Source organism: Apodemus sylvaticus, chromosome 16 (assembly GCF_947179515.1).
Source record: "Apodemus sylvaticus chromosome 16, mApoSyl1.1, whole genome shotgun sequence".
In the NCBI taxonomy this organism is placed as follows: domain Eukaryota; kingdom Metazoa; phylum Chordata; class Mammalia; order Rodentia; family Muridae; genus Apodemus; species Apodemus sylvaticus.
The window spans coordinates 52,613,850-52,638,153 of record NC_067487.1 but is presented as its reverse complement, the minus strand read 5'-3'; the positions used below and the strand labels follow the sequence as shown (position 1 = coordinate 52,638,153).

The 24,304-nt window shown below is 44.7% G+C and overlaps 1 protein-coding gene across 2 annotated transcripts in view; it reads right to left on the bottom strand.

Moving 5' to 3' along the window:
- Window positions 1-774: 774 nt before the first annotated feature.
- Ndufaf2 (NADH:ubiquinone oxidoreductase complex assembly factor 2) overlaps window positions 775-24,304 on the bottom strand; it is a 113,598-nt gene continuing 90,068 nt past the window's right edge. For both annotated transcript variants that reach the window (XM_052159939.1, XM_052159940.1), the window contains one exon: window positions 775-1,093. In XM_052159939.1, the coding sequence (XP_052015899.1) occupies window positions 845-1,093 (249 nt within the window). In that variant the 3' untranslated portion in view covers window positions 775-844. The remainder of the gene's footprint in view (window positions 1,094-24,304) is intronic.

Sequence of the window (24,304 nt, the reverse complement as noted above, 5' to 3'; positions counted from 1 at the left end):
AAACAGCTTTTGGGAGAGCCCCATTCCAATAGTTTGCGACCCACATGAAGACCAAGCAGCACATCTGCTACATATATGTGGGGAGTCCTAGGTCCAGCCTGTATGTTCTTTGGTTGGTGGTTCAGACTGAGAGCCCCAAGGGTCCAGGTTGGTTGACTCTGTTGGTCTTCCTGTGAGGTCCCTGTCCCCTTCAGGGCCTGCACTCCTTCCTCCTGTTCTTCCATAAGAGTCCCCAAGCTCCACCCACTGTTTGGCTATGAGTGGCTAGGTGGCTTTTAAAAAGTTGAACAGCAAATGAAGTCTGCATGCCATGAGGGCAGGTGGATCCCAGTGTGGCACACACAGTGAGACCTTATTTCTAAAATAAGATAGAACCCAAGGCACATGGTAATCAGGCTAGAATTATATTTTATTTATTCTGTAGGAGGTTTGCATGACTGTTCTGCATCACCTGACAGGAAACCTACTATTCATTACTTAAATCTTCTTTGGGTCATATGTCCCAAGTTCTCTTATTATAATAAGAATCTCCTTGCCCTCCCTTTTCAGCCGCTGTGAGAGTGCACTGTTGTTCTCACGTAGTCTGCTGGGTCCTGAGCCCAGGGACAGTGCATGTCCTGGTATTTAAAGTGGTGTGACATTTGCCAGCGTGGTAATCGAGGGAAACGGTGAGTCAGGCCTAAGTACAGCTAGGCTTCTGTGCTTACGATGCCATGTTAGATATAATAAATAAGCTTTGTCGAACACAGTTTATAGTCAGGAACTGCAAAGGGATCAGCTTTTAACCTTTTATTTGTTAAAATAGCCATATCCTTATAAATGATATGACTTTACGACAGTGCATTCATTGACTTTGTCTTTTGCCGTCTTCTGGCATCCAGGATCCTGGCTGAAAAGTTTTGCCAGTGCTGGTGGGAGCCACTGAGGGTTCTTCCTTTCCAAAATACGGGGCAGAGGCATGCCCTTTAATTTGAGTTGTAGCAGATGAAGGCAAGAGTTCTTCACTGGTTTCTTTACCGAGTTTATCTTTTTCATAAAAATCTTGGCTTTTTATTTTAATTTCTTCTCTGTATTTTTCATTCTTTAGTATTTCCTGCACATAGATATAATTGGGAGACATGATTAATTTTTAGTCTAAATCATTCAACGGTTTATGGAATAAAGTCAATCAAGCTATTAAGAGATACTGCATCACATGTGTAGCTAATGGACAGGCTAAGGTTCGAAAGGCTTTTGATTACATATTGTTCTGAAATATTCCTTATTTTATGTTACAAGAGAAAGAAGATTGAGACAACACAGAAAAATATTTTGTATTCAAAATGTGAAACAAATGTTACCTAAGAATCTGCAGTACTCTACCAAAAGTTTTCAGGTTTCACAACTGCTTTCTGCCTCAAAGCCAAACATCCAGAGCTGCTTTTCTAGTGCAGAGCAAGAAGTATTGGAGTGTCCTAGAATGCTCCTCAGGCCAGTCGCTCTGGGTCTGGGGAATTCACATGAATGCTAATTAACCTTCTGTATTGCTGGATCTAAGCCCCACCTACTTCTTTCTCCCTAGAATAGTCTAGTGGAGAACAGAGCAGAGAGTTCAGTGTGTCCTAGCTACAGAGAGGCACTTCACTACTCGAAGTGTTTCCTCAAAGCAGTCAATTTGCAGGAAGTTCTGCCGTGGGCCTCTATCTGGGATCTGTACTAAAATTACAATGAATCTTTTATTATTGTCTTACACAAATACAAGACTGTCAGAGGAGTATCGTTACACAGACCTCTTGGAAAAGGCAATTAAATCCTTTCAGGTTGCAGGGTAAGAAGGCAGGATAGGAGCATCCTTATATGACAACGAGAGATGAGAACATAAGAAAACAGGATGAGCTCCAAGGATCACGAAAGAAGCAGAGAAAGCTGGAGGGCACAGAGTCAGACACAAGGTGCTACTTTCCAAGCCTGGCTCCCTGGAGGGGGAAGTGAGAAGTAAACTGGGAGAGTGTAAACACCCCCCCCCACCCCCAATACCAAAAGGCCAGCAATCACAGTTCCGGGGAAACTCGAAATTCTTACAACTAAATCCAGCACAGGGAGTTAATTTGAAAGTGAGCCCTTCCTCTGCAGCAAACTAGCTCAAAGAGACATCCATCACACAAGTGCTGTAATGACCACCCACCACATGGACCCGGAGGTGGCCCACAGGCCTGTAAATTCAGTTGAGATGGAAACAGGAGAATTTAGAGTTCAAGGGCCTTGCTGGTCCTAGCCAGTGCCTGTCCGGCTAAGTTGAGTGACACTATCTCTTAAGAATACAAACCCTCATTCAAAGATACAGAAGTAGATGAAATACTGCACAAAGAATTCAGACAGTTGTTTTTAAAAGTATGAGTAAATTCAAAGAGGGCAAAAATAGAGAGGTTAATGAACAAAGGAGACAACATGGGATATGAGAGAGTAAACCATCAGAGCAGTAGAGGCCTTGCAATAGAGCAGTCCTAAGTAAACAGCTGCTGGGCCATGACAGTCTGACGAAGACGGTTCATACTGACTTAAAGATAGTGACTGTTTATTCCACGGACTGAGAAATAAGCACCCAGCTCCCATCCATCCTCCTTTTTTAGCTCCTGCGCTAGTAGGGACTTAATCCTAGGGTGCATGCAAGCCAAGCAAGTGCTCTTCTACAGGGCTACATCCCTACCAAACCCTATTCCTTTGGAAACAGGGAAAGGAGGTGATACAGTGTAATCTCAAATTTCCCACCAAGATGGTGCACAATTGGTACCATGCTAGCCTGTTAAAGAAAAAAGAAAACCAAGGAAAAAAAAGTAGAAAAATGTACAACATAGTGGTCAGTGCTCAGCTGTGACTTCTGAAAGGAGAGGGATAAAATGAGGTAATGCCTGTCGGCCTTCATTTCTGCCTGGATACACACTATGGACTGCCACACGGTGAAGATGACTCCCCGAGTGAAGATGGCGTCTCACTAAGCTCAAGCCCTAATGCTAGTTGCCATGGAGACTAAGGAAGATGGAGTACACTGGGCAGATTATCAAGTTCTGGACTCCGCACAGGGACCCACTGGAGTGTTTAGAAGGATACCTGCTGAGTATGTGTAATGTGAGACTTCAGAGTCAGCCAGCAAGACTCCAGGCCAAATCTTAAAGCAGAACAGTAAGATGGGCCACTGCTGGAGCTAGCCCTGGATTAGCAGACTCCAAGTTCTACCAGCCCAAGGAACCACAGGAGCACCTGGACAAACAGTATAAAGACCCTAGGATCATGGCTGTTTGGATTAGAAGCAAGCGGCATAAGAGCAGGCTTTGCTTTAGAACTGTGCTATTGAATGTAGTAACTTACAGTAAATAAGATTTAGAAGTCACAAAGTATTTAACAGCCAAATGTATATTAGTGGTTTCCGCACTAGAAAAGAGATACAAAAATATCCATTTTACAGAATCTCTTATTGCAGTATGCTATTCTAGAGTTTATCTAAAAGAACTTAAAAATAATCCTCCAGAACTTTGAGATGATTCACATATCAATTAATGGTCCTTCAGTACAAACCTCGGTAAACCGAAAGAACAAAACCCACACTTTAAACAAAGGAATACCTTAGCAGTCACCATGCAAATAAGGAGAAAGTGTGGTTTAAATGTAGCCCACAGTTATAGACCTTGAAATGACTGAACTGACAAATAAGGATGTCATTACAGTAAAAATGTTCAGCTATGAAGGCTGTGGAGGAAAGACAGGAAACAGAACCAAGGACAACACCAGAGAGGACGCGCACGTCCCAGGGAAGCGCACTGTTCAACAGCCAGACAGTGCAAGAAGTCAGAAAGCCATGGACTGAAAGGAGGGATTGGAACCACTTACAAATCAAGCCTCAGTGAGGGGGGTACGTAACAAGTTGTTCATCCCGCACATACACAAGGGAAATAATGATGAAAATACCCAAAGGGGATGCAAATACAAACTTACATATCCAAGAAGCTCAACAGACCCCAGCTGGAATGATCACACACCGAAATCAAACTGTTAAAAACTGATGAGAAAGGGGGATTTTTAGAGGAAAGGGCACAGGGACATGAGAATTCACTGAGTTCTCTGAGAAATAGTGGGTGTGCTAAGACAAGAGAATGGCTTTGAAATACTCAAATAAGAAGACCAGACATGGAATTCCTTATCCTGTGAAACTGTTCTCCAATAAATGAATAGAAGAAACAAACATTTTCAGACAAACAGCAGCTGAACTGATCACAAGCAAATCTGAAGATGAGAGAGAGACATTAGAGGAAATACTTCAGCTAATGGAGAGTCCTACATAGAGAGATCTGATCCCATGCAATAGGACAAACCCCACACAGACAGATCAGAATGAAAGACTTGACTGCACAGAAACTCAGGGTTTCTGAACCCTTTGTTAGGTGCCTGGTATCCTGGAACTGTGTCCATTCCTTTCAAGCTCTTGGAAAATATGAAGCCCACCAGAACCCTGTCCAGGGATTGTGTTGCTACTACAACAACTCCTCAAGCCTTGCAGACCTAGTTGGGGCCAGTGCCGCTGGGAAGGCAGGACTGCCAATCCCATATGCTGCCCCCAGACTACCATTACTTATGTGTCTCAGCACTGTGTCTCAATAGCCAGCAAGAAGCAAGCAGCTGTAGGGGAGGAAGGCTGTTTCCGGTCACAGAATGAGGGGAAACAGTCTGTTGAGGTAGAGAAGCCGTGGCTGCAGGGCCATGGATGTGGGAGTGCACAGCTGGGAAGCCTCTGGCTTTTCACATCTCAGACGACCAGGAAGTAGCCAGCAGTCAGGAAGAGGACTTCACTATTAAGCACGTTCCTTGCAATTTGTTTCCACTCCGTGCCTCTCTTCCTCCCGCCCACACACCTGTTCTTCCAAACAGCATCACCAGCTAGGGACCTAGTGTTCAGGCACACAGGCCCATGGGGACATTCCACATTCAATTACCACCTTCAGCCTTCCTTCTAGGGAAAAGCACCTGCTTATCATGCCTTATATGCCCCACACCATTTTCTGTGTCCCTTGACATGGGATTTTGAGCAGCATATCAACAATGGTCTTTTGATTCAGTCTGAAGCCGAGTCATGGAATTAACAATCATGAAATCACGAGTAGTAAAGTCAACCCCATTTTGGGAGAGTGGCATGGAGTCCCGTGGAGAGAACAGCTGAAGAATAATTCCCTACCAAGCTCAGAGAAGAAACCATACTGACAATGGAGACAGACTGAACGCAGTCAAGCTCCGTGCTAAGCTGTTCCTTAAGTTTGTTTGAACAGGCAGCAGAACTTATTCTGATGTAGCCAAGACATTTAGGTTTGTTTACGGAGCCTTGTTTTGGTGACAGTTGATAGACCTGTCAATGTTACCTATTGTTTGAATTTATAAATTATTTTATATGTCAAAATTGTGACCCTAAATGTCATTGTGGAGAATGAGGTATAACAGCAAAAGGGAACAGCCTGAATGCCTTCAAAATGCTCACCACATAAGACAGACAGTGGTTATTTTTCTGGTCTCATTCATTAATGTGAACTCAAGCTCCCCAAAGGTGGTCAAGTCCTTTGTAACACCATTACTTGCTAAGAGTCCACTGTTGTACTCAACAGTGCAAATTGATACATGAATCATGATGCCAAAAAGCTTTTAAAGTTTTTTTTAAGGCTTAAATATGCACTCTACTAATACGCTGACATATAGCTCAGTCACAGACATTAGGCATGATATCATCAGGAGACTTAACTCACTTTGTCTTTTATGTGAGATTCTAACAGAGGCATTTTCTACAATGGCGAGGAATCAGCTCTATCATAGTTACAGCTGTAGGAAATCTGAAGTAAAAGAAATAGAAATGTAGATGATAAGAGGAGGTAAAGCAAATGGCAGAACAGAGACAAGGTCCCCACAATAATGTGTAAAGCTGAGCCTTGGACAGAACTCTCAAATCTGAGAGAGGGGAGAGCTGGCGCATGCTCCCTGAGGAGGCTGCCATGGATGGACCAAAGCTTCAGTGACTTGCTGGGTTCTGGAGACAAGGACAGGCCAAGAAATATCTGAGCAAGTCCTAAAGGTTATCCAGAGTCTTCCACCTCAAGTTCTTCTGACTCTGAGGCCGCCACTAGAATAAAGTATGCAAACAAACAATTCTGAGTCTGCTAGGAGGGCAGCTGAGTATTTAGGTGCAGGTTTATGCACTGGACAAGAACATTTCGGAGCATGTTAGCAGTATACCTAGTAACAGTGCATACCTTGCAACAAAGCATGTCACTAGACTTTTTAAATTTTGTGAATGTGATATATGCATAATTATGTATGCATTGTCTCCATTATGTTATTCCAGATCTCATGCCAGCCCAGTTTTTATTTTTTATTTTTTTTAAAGACTTATTTATTATTATATGTAAGTATACTGTAGCTGTCTTCAGACATTCCAGAAGAGGGCATGAGATCTCATTACAGATGGTTGTGAGCCACTATATGGTTGCTGGGATTTGAACTCAGGGACCTCTGGAAGAGCAGTCAGTGCTCTTAACCGCTGAGCCATCTCTCCAGCCCCCAGTTTTTATTTTTAAAAATTTTAAACCAAACAGCTGAGACTTAGTCTATCAAGGAGTTTTTCTGTGATGCTTTTATGTGTGATGCTGGCGATGATACTCATGTCAAATTTAAAAGGTTCCACGATAACAGCCTTCAAAATTATTGTTATAATATTATAATTTTGAGTGGGAAATCTTGGCACTGAAGCAGGCTTTGTACATGCTAAGCATGCACTCTGCCACTGGGTCACACCCTCAGCCATGTCCTTTTCACGTGTGAGGACAGACTAGTGACAGTCTTTTATGAGGCTGTTATCAAATTTGCTTTGAAATTGCTAGAAATCTGATCAGAAACAAAAGCTGATACAGGTTAACGACTCTTGAGCCTGATTTTTAAGTTTAAGCTCTGGTTCCTGAGGTATGTGGCTACCAGTACTTGAAATTTCTAAGTATATAATATATAAGTATGTTCAAATGTAGGTTCAAAAGAAACATGCTGAAAAATCAAAATACAGTTTAAATAAATTTAACAGCAGTTCATAGTTAGAAAGTTTCTTACATATAAATAAGTAAACCTTAGGAGTCAGTCAGATTCAAGCACATACCATTCTTACATTTTTCTATAGAAACAAAACTTTTTGTTGTTGAATTTTATGAAGTTCAAATTATATTACATAAAGAGAATGAGAATTGGAATTTATAAAATGTTACTACTTAAAATTATAGTATATACAATACAGCTTTTGGCACTATATACAGGAGAACATGTAAGATAAAAATATAAGGAAAATTTTGGTCTCACATAAAGACAATTCTAAAATGCTAACATTACTAAGTATACTCTCTAAATTTTATGTACATTTTAATCTCTTATCAGACATATGCTATAGAGAGGATAAATTTAATTTTACTAGTTCTACTAGTTTTGTTTTATAAGTTAAACTATACTTGTGAAAGAATAACTTTAAAATTAAAATAGTATTAAACATTTTAGTATGAGTGTATTTCCTTTAAGTTAAATAAAAAACCTACAAATACAAAAGGATTTAATCAACAGATTCAAAGTGAAATTTAGCCAGCAGTATGTTTCTGAACGCCATATTACAGAGAGCCACAAGATGGGAGACTATTTCACTGTTAATACACCACAGAGATCCATGCCTCAGCATTCCTATAGTGGGAACTTTGTAAGCTGACTATGCACACTGAGGGTTGAGCTCATGGTCTCTGCCACTACCACTGTGCTGTATATCCCACCTCCTGGAAATTCTTTTTGACATCAATTTTGTAACATGCAGAGAAAAAATTCAAACCTAGCAAACGCTGTGTTGAAATGTGAGGTTGAACATGTCCCTTAGTTGTTTAAACTGCCTTCTTTGTTCTATGAGGTGAACTGTTGGGATGAAACAGCGAGTTATTAGGTCACCCCCTTTTCAGTCTAGAAAAGAAAGAAAAGGGGGGGTACATAGGTCCCCCCAAAGTATTCTGTGTTCCGACAGAACCAAGGAAAGTGTGGATGCTAGGATGACCCACAAAAGGATAAATAAGTCAGCTTTCGCACCCAGGTTAGAATGCCAGCACAGAGCTGCAGAGACAGCCATTAGAACTGAATAACAGTAGGGAGCTGTGCTCCAGCACATGCTGCTCCGCTACGTGTTCTTGCCAATCACTTCTGTGCCTCTGCCAGATCAATGTCACAGTTAATTTATGCACTTTCAAATCCACTGCAAACATCCTCTGATCAATTACAGCAATGAAAATACACACCGAGTTTTGTTGTTTTGACATGCTTTCTTGAACTTTCCCTTCTGCATTTTCCCCCAAAACGTCTCTAATTACAAGAAGTTAATCTCACTGGTTCTTGTTATTTGAGGGGACAATTGTAAGGTTTGTTTATATTCTTTGCTGGTTAGGAATTTCTGGCACTGATTTTCTGTCTTTGAACTTGAGCCAGATTAATAATTAAATCTTGAAATGTCACTAAAATGAACTAATCACAGAGCTCAAGTCATTAATAGTTTTGTGTTAGCATTTCCTTTAATAAAAGAAATGAACTTCCCCGTGTATACATTTTAAAAAAGCCTTCTGAGCATAAAGGCACCATTATTTAATAGAAAAACTTAGCAGTTAAACACTAATAGAAAATAATTAAAGTTACTTAGCTTTAGTCCCATTTAATTGAACTACTCTGGTAGGAGACAAAGAAAACGTTGCTCTCTTATGTGAACGGGGGAGGAGGATTAAAATCCCTGGGAGAAAAGACAATGTTGGGACTCCATGGCTTTCTTCAGAGAAAGGCAGTGACATGGCGGAGAAGCAAAAGCTAGGAAGGGAAGAAGAGGAGCCCAGTGAGCGGCTGCTAGCACTCACTGACTGATCGATCTGCCTGGACAGGGAAAGGGTTCTCTTCTGTGCTGAGATGGAAGGAGAGCGGGCAAGGGATGCAGAGTTGGAGAAGCCACATACATGAAGGCTGTCCTAGAGAAGCAAGACGGCTGGTCGCATGCTGGGCGAAGGACTTGCTGCAGGGACAACGCAGGCCGTGATGCTAAAGAGACACTGAGCCCTCCACTCTCCGTTCTTCTATACACTCCGTCAATAAAGACCAAGTGTCCTTACATCAGGGCTTCGTTCTTATGCCTGTCCTCGGTGTGCAGGGCAGACTGAGTCATGGTGGTGCCATGCAGTAATTCTGATCTAGGTGGCTGTCAAGACCGGAGAGCTCTGTGTGGCGATCAGGCGGCTAATGCCTAGGGATCCTACTGTTCCATTCAACTGTTGATCGGCTCATTCACATGAACCATGTGCAGAGCAGAGTAAAGGATACAATATTTACCCAGTACTCAAAGAAGTAACAATATCAGTGAGAAAGACAAGGACAAATGTATGCAAGTATAAGGATGTTTGGAAATGCAGAAGACAAGGCCATCTCCTGAGGGAGCTAGGGTTGGACATGGCTTTTCTGGAGAAGATAATAGTTTGCAGAAATTAATCAAACAACCGAGAAGAACTGAATGCCGTAGGAGAGGTGTGCGCATGCTCACAGTGCTGGCATTTATTTGTAGTAGCCAGAACCTGGAAAGAACCCAGGTATCCCTCAACGGAAGAGTGGATGCAAAAAATGTGGTATATATACGCAATGGAGTACTATTCAGCCATTAGAAACAATGAATTCATGAAATTCTTAGACAAATGGATGGAACTGGAGAACATCATACTAAGTGAGGTAACCCAGTCTCAAAAGATGAATCACGGTGTGCACTCTCTAATAAGTGGATATTAACCTAGAAAATTGGAATATCCAAAACATAATCCACACATCAAATGATGTACAAGAAGAACGGAGGAGTGGACTGGTTCTAGAAAGACTCAGTGTAGCAGTATAGGGCAAAACCAGAACAGGGAAGTGGGAAGGGCTGGATGGGAGAACAGGGGGAAGGAAGAGGGCTTATGGGACTTTCTGGGAGTGGGGGGCCAGAAAAGGGGAAATCATTTGAAATGTAAATAAAATATATATCGAATAAAAAATATTTAAAAAAAAGGATGCTTGGAGTGGAATCAGAGAACACAGGACTCAGAACGTGCGCTCTCTTGCAATACAGTCTCAGGACTTTAAAGTTTTATTCTGAAGACTTTCAAGCAAGAACAGGATTCCAGAGGAAGAATACAAACTTTTAAAAGGTAAATTTGAATTTCAGATAAACAAACAATAGCTTAGTATTTATGACCTATATACTGCATGGGACAAACTTACACTTAAAATCAGTTGTTTATTTAAAATTAATGTTTAATGGGCTACACTATATTTCTATCTGCTTAATCTACAATCATAAATACAGGATTTCCATGTTCACTTCAGTTTTTAAAGTAAGACTATGGCAACTGCGTTCAACTGGACTGAACAGCGAGAGCGGGAGGGGCGGGCATACTAGAATAGAGATGAAATAGGTGTTATGACAGAAATGCCAGGAAGAAGTCACCAGGCCAGAAACCCACGTGCAAGTGAGGCTGAGAAGCAGCTGTGTATGTGCTCTTGGTTCCGAAGTGGGGGAGGGGAGGCAAGCGGAGAGCGACTGTAAGGTTGTCAGCCAAGGCTGGAAAGACGAAAGGGCTCATGCCAGTCCTCAGCCCTCGGAAAGGTGAGGTTGAGGCCAAGGTGAGATAAAAATTGAGAAAAAGAGGTATGTGTGTGCATGGGGTGTGCATGCGCGCGTGTGTGTTAGATATCACATTAGAGATGAATATACCAAATGAGATGTCTATAAAACAGTCAGGCTCTTCTATCAAACCTTCAGCTCCTCTGTGGCCAAACGTCCAGACAGTTTGGCCTCAAGTGTCTGAGGCCTCAGGCGTAGACCCTCTTGTTTCTCTACTCTCTTCAGAGATAATTGTTTTTCGTGCTGCAAGTTTAAACATTATCTCCACAATGCTGAACAATCTCAAATTTATACTTTTAGCCCTGACAGATTCCTAAGATCCAAAATTCAAAGTCAAACTAGCCCATTAGACTTGACTACTTTTAATAGACAGTTTCATTCGAACTGTCTATTTGTCCACAGGCCACAAGGTCACATGACTAGCTTGTACCTGAAGTAGGAATCTGCTTCTACCTGCCACCCTGTGGCAGGGTACATGCCACAGCCACTCCAGGCTCTCATAGAGCTGGGGCCAATGCAGTCGTGTCTACCTCTTCTCCCCTGACTCCTGGCAGCCTTGTTCTGTTTCACTGGCCTCTCTCCCCATCCTCATGTACTAAACTAAACTCCAGGCCAGCTCCGAGACAACAACGGACAAGCACAGACAGCCCTGAAAGTTAATTAGCACTCTCATAGTAGAGTGTCACAATCAAATGCATACTAGTGAGCTGGATCTGATGAAGGGGTAGTGGAGATAGGAGGGGGCAGGTAGGAAAAGTTAGAGGGGGAGGGGCTTGTGGAGGAAGCGGGAGCAGGAAGTATGACACGCAGCAGTGCTCAGCATGGGTCAGCTTAGCTCCCTGACGTCACTGTGTGTGCTACAGAGCTACCCCTGCGTCCCAGTCCCACCCAGACCTACGCAGCGCTTTATCTTACCAGCTCTTCCCACTGCACCTTGAACTCTGCATCTGTCGCTACCTCTCTGGCCAACAGCATTTCTTATTTGGACCAACGGCACTTCCTAACATGTCTCCTTGGGTTATCTGGCCAACAGAGGGTGACTTGTCATGCCAGTTCTTTCACGGGTTATTAGAAGTTACGTCATATTTGTATGTGGCAGCTATAGGCGACTCATGAGATCCTTCTCAGCTGTGGATCCCATCGGGGGAGCTGTGACAAGATAGCTCACACCTGTCCACAGTGCTGTCACCCGCATCAGTGGCAGAGGGCTACCTTGCTAATGCTTTAAGGGTAACCTATCCAGTGACAAAGGTAGACAGGGACATGAAGCCGGGCCATACCAACCAGACAGGCAGGACAACGCACTAAGGACGCCCATGAGCCTGCCAGAGCTTTGCTGGGCCTGTCACTGTTTGACTTCGTCCTTTGTCCTCTTTCTTCCACAAGGATCTACTAGACACCTTCTACTGCAAGGTCATCTCGGGCCTGCAGCCTCCGAGGGTCAGGGGACTTGACTGCTCTCCTCTCCTCCGATCATGGTCCTCCTCTCTACTATGCTGCAGCCCTGCTGGCTGCTGCTGTGTTCTTCAGACACTTGGCCTTTTCTGCCTGGGAGGCTTTTCTTCCAGTTACTCATAAGGCTACCTAAGCCTCAGGGTTAAGAGAAGACCACAACCTACAGAGAGTTGCCTTTGTTAAGCTATGTAGTGATTGCTACACAGTAAAACTAAGCAAAATAGCACCATCTTCGGAATTCACGTCCCACCCTTGCCTGTCATACCGGTCTCTCCCTGCAAGGCTAATCTTTTATTTAAAAACCAACCCAAAGCAAACCAACACACAAAAAAGCAAAACAAAACAGATTCTTATATACTTTCTGCTTTTTTCATAAAATAGGCAAATTATCTATCTGGCCATCCTTCAGCTAGCATTCCCATTCATGTACTATTTCTTGTTTATCTACTTGTTTGAAACTCTGTCATGGCACTATGTCCATATTGCTACATTTCTGTCATTTCCTTTTAGTCTCAGGGAAGTCCCTTGTGTGGCCATACCATTGCCTTTGTCTGGTAACTGAGTAGGTTTCTAGAAGCTGGGTTGCCAAGGCAGAAGGCAAATGTATATGCAGTTTGGTTGCCATGGGCAATGAGTCCTGTTAGATCTTTTTGGCTCTTTCCCCCTCGTCCCTCAGTCACGGTGCCTAGAACAGAGGCTAGCATACAAGGTGCAGTCAGCACGGACTTGCCGAATGAATGCATTTGGCTCCACATACTGCACTATATCACACATGCAAAGCTAAATTTAAACACCTAACAATTAAGCATAAATTGCATTTTATCATTAATAAAATAAGTTATGGTTCTAAATAATCTTACAGGCCTTTTCTTCTTAGCGACAAAAAATGGCACAGATTCTTAAAAACTGAAAAAGGATATTTATAGTCTTAGGAATTTATATTAGTTTTTAAAAATAAATGTGGCAAAGATGATGCTTTTGAAATTGGGAAAAAATGTATCTTTGTGTATCTTCACTTGTCAATCACTAAGCGTCCGCCTTTGAATATATCACTACTCAAATACAGAGTTCCTAAGTTAGGTTAAAGAAAGTTTAATAATCAGCCAACTTTTTAGAGCCCCAATACTTTTTACCCCCAGAGAAACAAGTTATCGTGATGGTTATATCCCTTGCCTAGTGCACGCTAAGTCATTTATCCAGAGCAGCGCATCTGCAGTAACAACACAGTGTGATAGCACTCAATGTCCACACACTGCGCCGAGACCAACGCAGACAGGACAGCAGGTGCCCGACAGCTCAGAAAGCCTACTGATGTTTCCCAAAGAGGCAGAGGGCGTTCAGGGGGTAAATGACTCAGTCAAGACACCTCCCCCTACCCATACACCCCGAAAACAGACAAAGCACCTCCCTTCCTAGTATGGGACTGGAGAAGAAAGGAATAAGAAGACAGGCTAGCTGAGGGGAAAACAGTGGCGGGCGTCGGACAGTGGCCTGTGACTACCTAGAAGCAGAGCTGTCAGAGAGGCAAGCATTACACAAGTGTAGCAGTGGCACCTGCCTTGGGCAAGGTGACTGGCGCTGGCAGCCAGGCAGCTGGAGCTCCCTGAAGCAACTATGCTGGGAGGGAAGTAGAATTCTCTGAAGGGCAACATCTGATGAAACGGACTGAAATGATACCGTGGGAGGGATGAAGGAAGAGTAGAAGGAACCACAGTGACAGCTCTTCTCCTAAGAGGAATTGAAGGAGCTCATGCATTAATTAGGATACAGTGGCCTCTGAAGGTCAGGCCACCAAGTGCAAGCTCAAATGGGTATCAGTGGAGTTGAGAGCTTCTTTTAGGATTGGTGCCAGGAGTAAAAGAGGCTCAGGGATGATGTCCCTGATGCCCCATTGATGGGACCAGAAGATGAAACAACAAAGTCAGGTGAGAATTCTCACGGGACACGTGGGAGGGAATCCAAACAGTTGCTGGGGACCAGGGGAAGTGGCTCAGTGGGTAAGACTCTCATCACACAGCCTGGTGATCCAAGCTTTATCCCTGGGACCTATGTAAAGGTAGAAAGAGAACTGATCCCACAAAGCTATCCTCTGCCCTCCACACTCATATAATGTCAACATGTGCCTCTATCCTTTAACAGCAGCAGTAACACACACACACACACACACACACACACACACACACACACCACAAATAAGAGCAGAAGAGCAGAAACAAATGTGAATGAGGAACTCACTAGGAGATAAGGCCTTCAATGTCTGGAGCACACACTCTGAGCGCGGGACTGTTCTAGACACTACAGATGCAGCAGGTCAGACCACAGAGCCTGCCCTTGAGGCTTACACACTAATAGGAAGAGACAAACTAGACAGAGGCAAACCACAGCTAGGGACTGAAGGTAAGCAGGTGACTGTGGTTGCTATGCAGGGACTTAATCAGCCAGCCTGCCCTTTTGCTATCTAACAAACTGGAAACTTAGAACTCTGCAGTAGTTTTCTCACAAGGAAAACTACTTTGCCTTTCTCTATAAAATACTTCCAAGACAAATACAGGAATCTAAACAAACAGACATTCATTTAAGTAGAAACTATAAACCTCACATGCTTGTGTTTGCACGGCTAAAATGCCCAGAGTATAACGCTATGCACTTTCCTTCATTGGCTTTAGATATTGCAAAATGAATACAATGTGTCTCGTTGACAAACACACTTGTCAATATAAATAAAACACACACAATGCACACTGGCTCATAACTTTTCAGTTAATGTCGTTCAGATATGTGTGTGTGTCCACAGACAGGGGCATATCATTCTTCTCACTGGTCACTTAGTAGTTAACAAACCATTGTGTAGAGGAATGTGATAGATTCACTCAACCCCTTGTGGATGCATGTTTGGAATACTTCATATTTTATAAATACTACATCTCCATGTAAATTTTAGCTCATTTGCTATTCACTTCTTGGCATACCTTCTCAGGACCAGAAATTCTAGATCGGAAAGTTTTTTTTTTTTTGTATTTGGAAAACTTGTATCTTATATACTAACTTATATCTTTATGTATGAATGAGAGCAAGTTTCTCCATAGCTTTGTCAAATTTACAAAAAAAAAAAAAAGTGTCCCTTGTCTTCCCTGTGCATTTGGTTTACTTCTTTCTTGTATTCAGGATTTCAGTGTTACCTACAGAAAACCGAGATGCCCAAACTTGGGCTGTCCAACTGCTCTCACCTGTGTGTGGTTGTAGTCTGAGGCAGCGCACACATTAGCTCTCTGCCTCATTCTTACCTCTCAGAGTCGCTTTCCTGGACTTTGTCCCACACCAAGAAGGCTGTGTCTGTTGTTTTAGTTAAGCTTCTGCTTTTCCCAGAGTCCTTTTCACATTTGCAGTGATCCACTCTGGGCGCACATTAAAAGTGAGTTTCCTAAGTACAGGCTCTGAGGTGACCCTGATGCCATCAGGGCCCATTAGCACCCATCCTGTGTGCCACCATCTGGCACAGAACAGGCACTCACAGGTATTTGGGGGGCACATTTTAGCTTCTTTTCCTGGGGAGCTCACTGTTAGTTTTCTCTTCACCAATATTCTCAAAGGCAGCTGGATTAACTCATCTCTTGAAAAGGAGCTCAGAAGGAGGGAGGTCATCTCACTCTTCGTCCAGAACAAGCAAGCTCAGGCACTGCTGGGCCTAGAGTACCCGTGGACTCCGCACGGGCCTTGGTGGGATACTGTAAAGAAGCTAGGCCCGACAGGCTGTGCATAGTCTGCTTCAAGAGCTACACTGTAGTCTTCATGATATCTAAGAGGGCATCATATTCTACTACCTCAAAACTGTGATGGCTGCAAGATCTAATATTAGTTTACTTCAGTAAACGAATATACACCACCCAATATTTTGGAGTAAAGGGAGGAATGAGATGTCAGAACACTCACAAAGTTAGGAACCATTAGGAAGTTGTGACTGAATTTCTACTGCCAACTACTCTGCGGTGACAATCATCTCCTTATTTAAAGTAAAGTGACGTTTCCTTCACGTACTTAAGTATAAACTTCAGCAACACTAGTGAGTGGTTCTGACCATGTCAGGTAATTAGGACAGGATGACACAAGAACAGACACATGCTTTGCGACTTGCTAGGTACAGGTTCATTTCATAGGTTACGTCCTTTTTTCCTGCTGGGACCAAAGGCCTTAAGTATCAGGCTTTGTGAGAGTTTTCAGAGCGTTCCTTAAGACAAGGCTGTGTGGGCACACCTGCCTGCTGCCAGGCCTGACCTCAGACTCATTCCTAGGACCCCCGGGATATAGAAAGGAAACTCCTCCAACTAGTCTGACTGCCCTCCTCACCTGGATAGCCAAGAGTGTCCCACCCAATGAGGACCTAAGAGAGGGAGGGGAGCGGTGGGGAGTAGGAGAGGGAGAGAGAGAGAGAGAGAGAGAGAGAGAGAGAGAGAGAGAGAGAGAGAGAGACTGCCTAACTCCTTTTCTTTTATCCTAGATATCTTATAGATGTGGCAGGAATTAGCAAAGCTCTTATTTGAAAAGTTTTCTAAAATATATAGGTAACACTTGATATTAGAAAGCCTTTAGGTTGAGCAAAACTGAGCTGACTGTAGCCTAACAGCATTTACATTTTATGTTCAGGGTCTCTGTCTCTGTCTCTCTCTTAGTCCTGCTATGGAAAGGCTGGCCTTAGATGCCTGGCTCGCTTTTTAAGAGACAACAATAATGTCTCCTTAGGTAAATCCATGTTTCTACTCAGTGAATATATCACTGAATTTATTACCAGTAAATATTTTGCCAATACACAAATGAATTTTGTTAACAAATATTGCACTAATGTGATAATGTCACAGCATTAAAAAAAAAACTATAGAATTTAACTGACTATAAATGACTATGCAGTATAAATGTGGCAAAAGCATCCAACTAGCAATGAAAATTCAGAACTCCCTCTGCTAAGAAGATGCCATTAGTGAGGCTATTTTAGACAAACACTAATAAGTGTTTTTGTTTTTATGATGAATTACCATGTAATTTGGTGAGAGCTGATAATGCAATTAGTTTGAATTTGAGGGGGGAGACAATTACTGAAACCTTGTGCTTATCAGTCCTGGAGAATACATACCTTCTTCCTGTCTGAAAAAGAAAGACTGTCAAAATACACAATTATAGTAAAGCTAGAAATAGATGGGGAGAAGACAGGGCCTGTCATAAAAACTTCATTTCCCTTCTGAACATTTCGCCCTATATCCAGTTGTGCAATTCAGAAAACACTGCATTTTATTGGTGCATGTCAAGAACTTTATACATTAAAGATGAAAAGCAAAATTTAAAACCTAAATGTATTTTTATTCTCTGAGTACAAGTGAAATAAGAATATCTTAATAAAGAGATAGACTGAGCAAACCTGAATGGTGGCATCTGCTTTAAACAAAAAGCACTATTTTCATTTTTCCATTAGAAATGACACCCCCCCCACACACTTTAAAAATGAAAGTCAGCCTTGAGCTGACCCCCAAGCTGGATCTGATCTGTAATGTAAGCCTCCTTCCTGATGTCATGATAAGCTAAGGGTGCAGCAGTGGCTCGCACACCTTGATGGTAACCAGCAGCTCTCTAACTGGACTTATGACCCACTCAACAAGAGGCAAGTCATACCTGGAACTAGAAACCTAACCAACAACTCAGGGCTAGTGAAGTCATGGGCTTTGGAGTACAACCTACAACTGCCACCTTAAGCCAGCAGAACCCCTAACTATATCCTTAACATTTTTATTTATACCCACAGATAAGAGTACTCCTCACCCCTCATCAAAGAAATTGCCTTTTGCAATAGATAAAAACCATTACAGAAAATCAGAAACAATCAAAATGGCAGCTTGTGGAGCCCAGTCTCGCCATGTACAACTCTAACACAACTAACAGGAAAGAAAATCACTCAACTCCATGAGGTCAACAGTTGTAAGCTACACCAAGCTTGTTAGTGAAAATTAACCTTAGGGTTTCTGAAAGACCTGGGCAAATCCTCAACAACTCTTCAGTATTTCATTCCCTTGAGCTGGTCTTGGTCACCATGTTTTCAAGCACTCTGGTACACTGTTTCAGCGCTGTCCTTAATCAACACTGTTTTGCGTCAGCATAACCCAAGTGCAGCCAGATTACTAGATGAGTGGACCTGTTGAATTTAATGACCTGGTATTGACCGTTGCTGGTTTGAGCTCATGTCTGCTAAAGACAATTTTGGTTTTGATACAGCTGATGCTGAATAAAGGATCCCAGTGAAAAGGAACTCCACAGAGCAGAGTTAAAGTGGTAGAAAGGAAAGCCCCAGTCAGCATGTGCTCTGTTCTGGTCACTGCACTGGGGGTGGGGCCTTCTGAGGAGGCAGGCGAATGTGTACCAGTTGCCTGTGCGCTTTAACTACTAACTCAGGGACAGAAAGTGAACATTAGTCCCTTCGGTCCAGCCCCTGCTGATCAAAGGTTCGTAGTATGTTAACTCTTCCATGTGCCATGTTCTTTCCCATAGACACCCCATGCTGTCCGAGCTATGGGCCAGAATAAATGGAATGGCAAGAGGACATAGGCAACAGGGGACATCTGGCATGGCCTCCTACATGTTTGTGTCTCTGTCCACTGGGCTGAAATTAAAATCATGAACTCTAGAAAAAGTAGCTATATTATTAAAGTTCAGATATATTGCATTTTCAAAATTCAAATATTTTAAATTAATCTGAACACCACAAGCAGGAAACAGGCAGCTCTTAGGCTACATAAATGGGGAGACAAAAACCAGAGACATTTATATTAATTTCTATGAAGTAAACTTTTAAAAATACTATATAGCACTATTCATAAATGTAGGTATTTCCAAAAGATAAGCAAGGGTCAGCAAGATGGTGTGGCAGACAAGAGGGCTTGCTATGAAAGTCTGACGACCTAAGTTCAATCCCTGGGGCTCACAGTGGTAGGACACACTTTACTGGTGAAAGTTGGCTTCTGACCTCCCACACCTCACACAGGTGCACTCCTGACACCCTCAGACAGGTGCGGTCTTGACACTCTCACCCAGGTGCAGTCCTGACACTCTCACCCAGGTGCAGTCCTGACACTCTCACACATGTGTAGTCCTGACACTCTCACCCAGGTGCAGTCTTGACACTCTCACCCAGGTGCAGCCCTGAACTCTCACCCAGGTGCAGCCCTGACACTCTCACACAGGTGCAGTCCTGACACTCTCACCCAGGTGCAGCCCTGAACTCTCACCCAGGTGCAGCCCTGACACTCTCACACAGGTGCAGTCCTGACACTCTCACACAGGTGCAGCCCTGACACTCTCACACAGGTGCAGTCCTGACACCCTCACACAGGTGTACTCCTGACACCCTCAGACAGGTGCGGTCTTGACACTCTCACCCAGGTGCAGCCCTGAACTCTCACCCAGGTGCAGCCCTGACACTCTCACACAGGTGCAGTCCTGACACTCTCACCCAGGTGCAGCCCTGACACTCTCACACAGGTGCAGTCCTGACACCCTCACACAGGTGCAGTCCTGACACCCTCACACAGGTGCAGTCCTGACACCCTCACACAGGTGCAGTCCTGACACTCTCACCCAGGTGCAGCCCTGACACTCTCACACAGGTGCAGTCTTGACACTCACACAGGTGTACTCCTGACACTCTCACACAGGTGCAGTCCCGACACTCACACAGGTGCAGCTCTGACACTCTCACACATGTGTAGTCCTGACACTCTCACCCAGGTGCAGCCCTGACACTCTCACACAGGTGCAGTCCTGACACCCTCACACAGGTGCAGTCCTGACACTCTCACACAGGTGCAGTCCTGACACTCTCACACAGGTGCAGCCCTGACACTCTCACACAGGTGCAGTCCTGACACACTCACACAGGTACAGTCTTGACACTCACACAGGTGCAGCCCTGACACTCTCACTCAGGTGCAGCCCTGACACTCTCACACAGGTGCAGTCCTGACACCCTCACACAGGTGCAGCTCTGACACTCTCACACAGGTGCAGCCCTGACACTCTCACACAGGTGCAGCCCTGACACTCTCACACAGGTGCAGTCCTGACACCCTCACACAGGTGCAGTCCTGACACTCTCACACAGGTGCAGTCCTGACACTCTCACACAGGTGCAGCCCTGACACTCTCACACAGGTACAGTCCTGACACCCTCACACAGGTGCAGTCCTGACACTCTCACACAGGTGCAGTCCTGACACTCTCACACAGGTGCAGTCCTGACACTCTCACACAGGTGTAGCCCTGACACTCTCACACAGGTGCAGCCCTGACACTCTCACACAGGTGCAGTCCTGACACCCTCACACAGGTGCAGCTCTGACACTCTCACACAGGTGCAGCCCTGACACTCTCACCCAGGTGCAGCCCTGACACACTCACACAGGTGCAGTCCTGACACTCTCACACAGGTGCAGCTCTGACATTCTCACACAGGTGCAGCCCTGACACTCTCATACAGGTGCAGTCCTGACACCCTCACACAGGTGCAGCCCTGACACACTCACACAGGTGCAGTCCTGACACTCTCACACAGGTGCAGTCCTGACACTCTCACACAGGTGCAGTCCTGACACTCTCACACAGGTGCAGTCCTGACACTCTCACACAGGTGCAGTCCTGACACTCTCACACAGGTGCAGCCCTGACACTCTCACACAGGTGCAGCCCTGACACACTCACACAGGTGCAGTCCTGACACTCTCACACAGGTGCAGTCCTGACACTCTCACACAGGTGCAGTCCTGACACTCTCACACAGGTGCAGTCCTGACACTCTCACACAGGTGCAGTCCTGACACTCTCACACAGGTGCAGCCCTGACACTCTCACACAGGTGCAGTCCTGACACACTCACACAGGTGCAGTCCTGACACTCTCACACAGGTGCAGCCCTGACACACTCACACAGGTGCAGCTCTGACACTCTCACACAGGTACAGCCCTGACACTCTCACACAGGTGTACTCCTGACACTCTCACACAGGTGCAGTCCTGACACTCTCACACAGGTGCAGCCCTGACACACTCACACAGGTGCAGTCCTGACACTCTCACACAGGTGCAGTCCTGATACTCTCACACAGGTGCAGTCCTGACACCCTCACACAGGTGCAGCCCTGACACTCTCACACAGGTGCAGCCCTGACACTCTCACACAGGTGCAGCCCTGACACTCTCACACAGGTGCAGCCCTGACACCCTCACACAGGTGCAGCCCTGACACTCTCTCCCAGGTGCAGCCCTGACACTCTCATACAGGTGCAGTCCTGACACTCTCACACAGGTGCAGCCCTGACACTCTCACACAGGTGCAGCCCTGACACCCTCACACAGGTGCAGTCCTGACACTCTCACACAGGTACAGTCCTGACACCCTCACACAGGTGCAGTCCTGACACTCTCACCCAGGTACAGTCCTGACACTCTCACACAGGTGCAGTCCTGACACCCTCACACAGGTGCAGCCCTGACACTCTCACACAGGTGCAGTCCTGACACTCTCACACAGGTACAGTCCTGACACCCTCACACAGGTGCAGTCTTGACACTCACACAGGTGCAGTCCTGACACTCTCACACAGGTGCAGCCCTGACACACTCACACAGGTGCAGTCCTGACACTCTCACACAGGTACAGTCCTGATACTCTCACACAGGTGCAGTCCTGACACCCTCACACAGGTGCAGCCCTGACACTCTCACACAGGTGCAGCCCTGACACACTCACACAGGTGCAGCCCTGACACTCTCACACAGGTACAGCCCTGACACTCTCACACAGGTGCAGTCCTGACACTCTCACACAGGTGCAGTCCTGACACCCTCACACAGGTGCAGCCCTGACACTCTCTCCCAGGTGCAGCCCTGACACTCTCACACAGGTGCAGCCCTGACACTCTCACACAGGTGCAGTCTTGACACTCTCACACAGGTGCAGTTCCGACACCCTCAGCAGTACCAGGACTTCTCCCTTTGGAGTCTTCATCTGATGAGATGAGGACTGCCCAAACACTGAGGGATAATTCTTACCCCCTCCCTCTCCCTGTTCCTCTCTCTCTCCTCCTTTCTCTCTCTCTCCTCCTTCTCTCTCTCTCTCTCTCTCTCTCTCTCTCTCTCTCTCTCTCCACACACACACACACACACACACACACACACAAGCAGGAATGTACATTTACACCTTTCTCTTATACTGCTCATTGCCTCTCCATTGCTTTTGTCCTCTACCTTCTGTCGTGTGTGTGTGTGTGTGTGTGTGTGTGTGTGTGTGTACTTAGATGTAGATTCAGCACACAGAGGAAACTGTGGCATTTCTGTCTTTCTTTTGCCCCACTACTGTCTCTTATAGCCCTGTCTCCTCATAGTTCCTTCTCTTCTTCCCTGTGCTATGTGTGGCTTACTTCATTAACACGATGCTCTCCGGCTCAGACCATTTTCCTACAAATGGCATTATCCCATTCTTCTTTATGGACGAGCACAGTTTCACTGTGAACATCCGTCACCCTTGCCTTACCCAGCCTTGCACTCAGAGCATGTCAGCTAGTCCCACATCTTGGCTACTGTGAACAGTGCAGAGTAAACACAGATGTGCGTGCCTATGGATGCTGACTCGGATTCCTTTGGGCTGCATAGTAGTTCTCTTTCAGTTATTCTGAGTAACTTCCAAACCGATTTCCATAGTGGCTGCCCCAGTTTCTGCTCCTTCCAGCACGGCACCAGAGTCCCCTTTCCCACATCCTTGTCAACATTTGTTGTTTGTTTTCTTGGTGATTCTGACTGGAGTGAGAAGAGATGGAATCTCAACACAGTTCTAATTTACATTTCCTGATGGTAAACACTGAATATTCTCCCAAACATTTATTAGTTGTTTGTATCTCTTTCCATGAGAAGTATCTGTTCAATTCACTTGCCCATTTACCAATTAGACAATTTAGCTCTTCTAGTTCTTCATGTATTCTAGAGATTAATCAATCCTCCATCAGATAAAAAGTTGGCAAAGAACACTTCCTGTGCTGCAGGCATCCTACTGATTGTCCCCTCCACAGCCCAGCGTCTTCTGAATCACATGCAATCACACTTGCCAATTCCTGGGAGTATTTCCTGTACTTTTGGGCCTTTTCTGACCCTATTCCGTAGCTACACCTGAATCTTAGACCGTTACCCTTTAGCAGCCTCAGAGTTTCAGTCTTGTAGAAATACCATTTAAGGAATAACTTTGCTCTAGGCCAGACAGAATTTTAAACAAACACCTGAGGACCAGAGTGTAAGTCCAACTGGCCATCCAAGTGAGAGACAACACAAGGCCACTTGTCCCCAAGCACATGTGCAGCAGATGTCTGAGTTATTTTTAGAGAGCTGTTGTCAGCTTCTATTTTATATTACATGTAACTCCTACTTCATTAAAAAGAAAAATATATGCAACCCAGTAATTTCATGTCCCCACCTATCATGTATGACAGAGACTGTTCTAGATAACACATCTATTGGCTAGTCTAGAACACTAATGAAAATGCATCACAGCAGCAGAAGATGGAGAAGGCGATGGAGTACGCCTGAACACACGAACACAAACTTAACAAAGATCAGTATGTAAACACCTAATTCCCATCACCATAGGACCAACATATGCCTAGCATTTTATCACAATCAGGACCCATCTTTGAGAATAAATCAAGCATGCCTAACAATGTAATAAAATCTGAGGTGATCCATTCTTGCAGGATATTTGATCACACTGTGAACCCTGAGATTGTGTTGATTTCTGGAAAAACCTGTTTGTAGTTGTGGTATGGCTCACCCTTAGCACACACCTTTAATCCCAAACAGTGGTGGTAAAGTTTGTAGAAGGAAGCACCCATGTTGGAAGTGATATGAATCAGAGAAAGATTTGACAGAATAGGATATGCCCAGCTCTCACAGAAGAGAGGAAAGAGAAACTACTTGAGAGAGCAGTACAGAGAGGGAAAGGAGGAAGCAGTTTTCCTGGGAGAGCTGTACAGAGACATGTTGAAGAGAGAACAAGCTAGACACAGGTGAAGACAGGAGCCGGAGAATGAGAGCGAACCAGAAGATTAGAACAGACTGCCACAT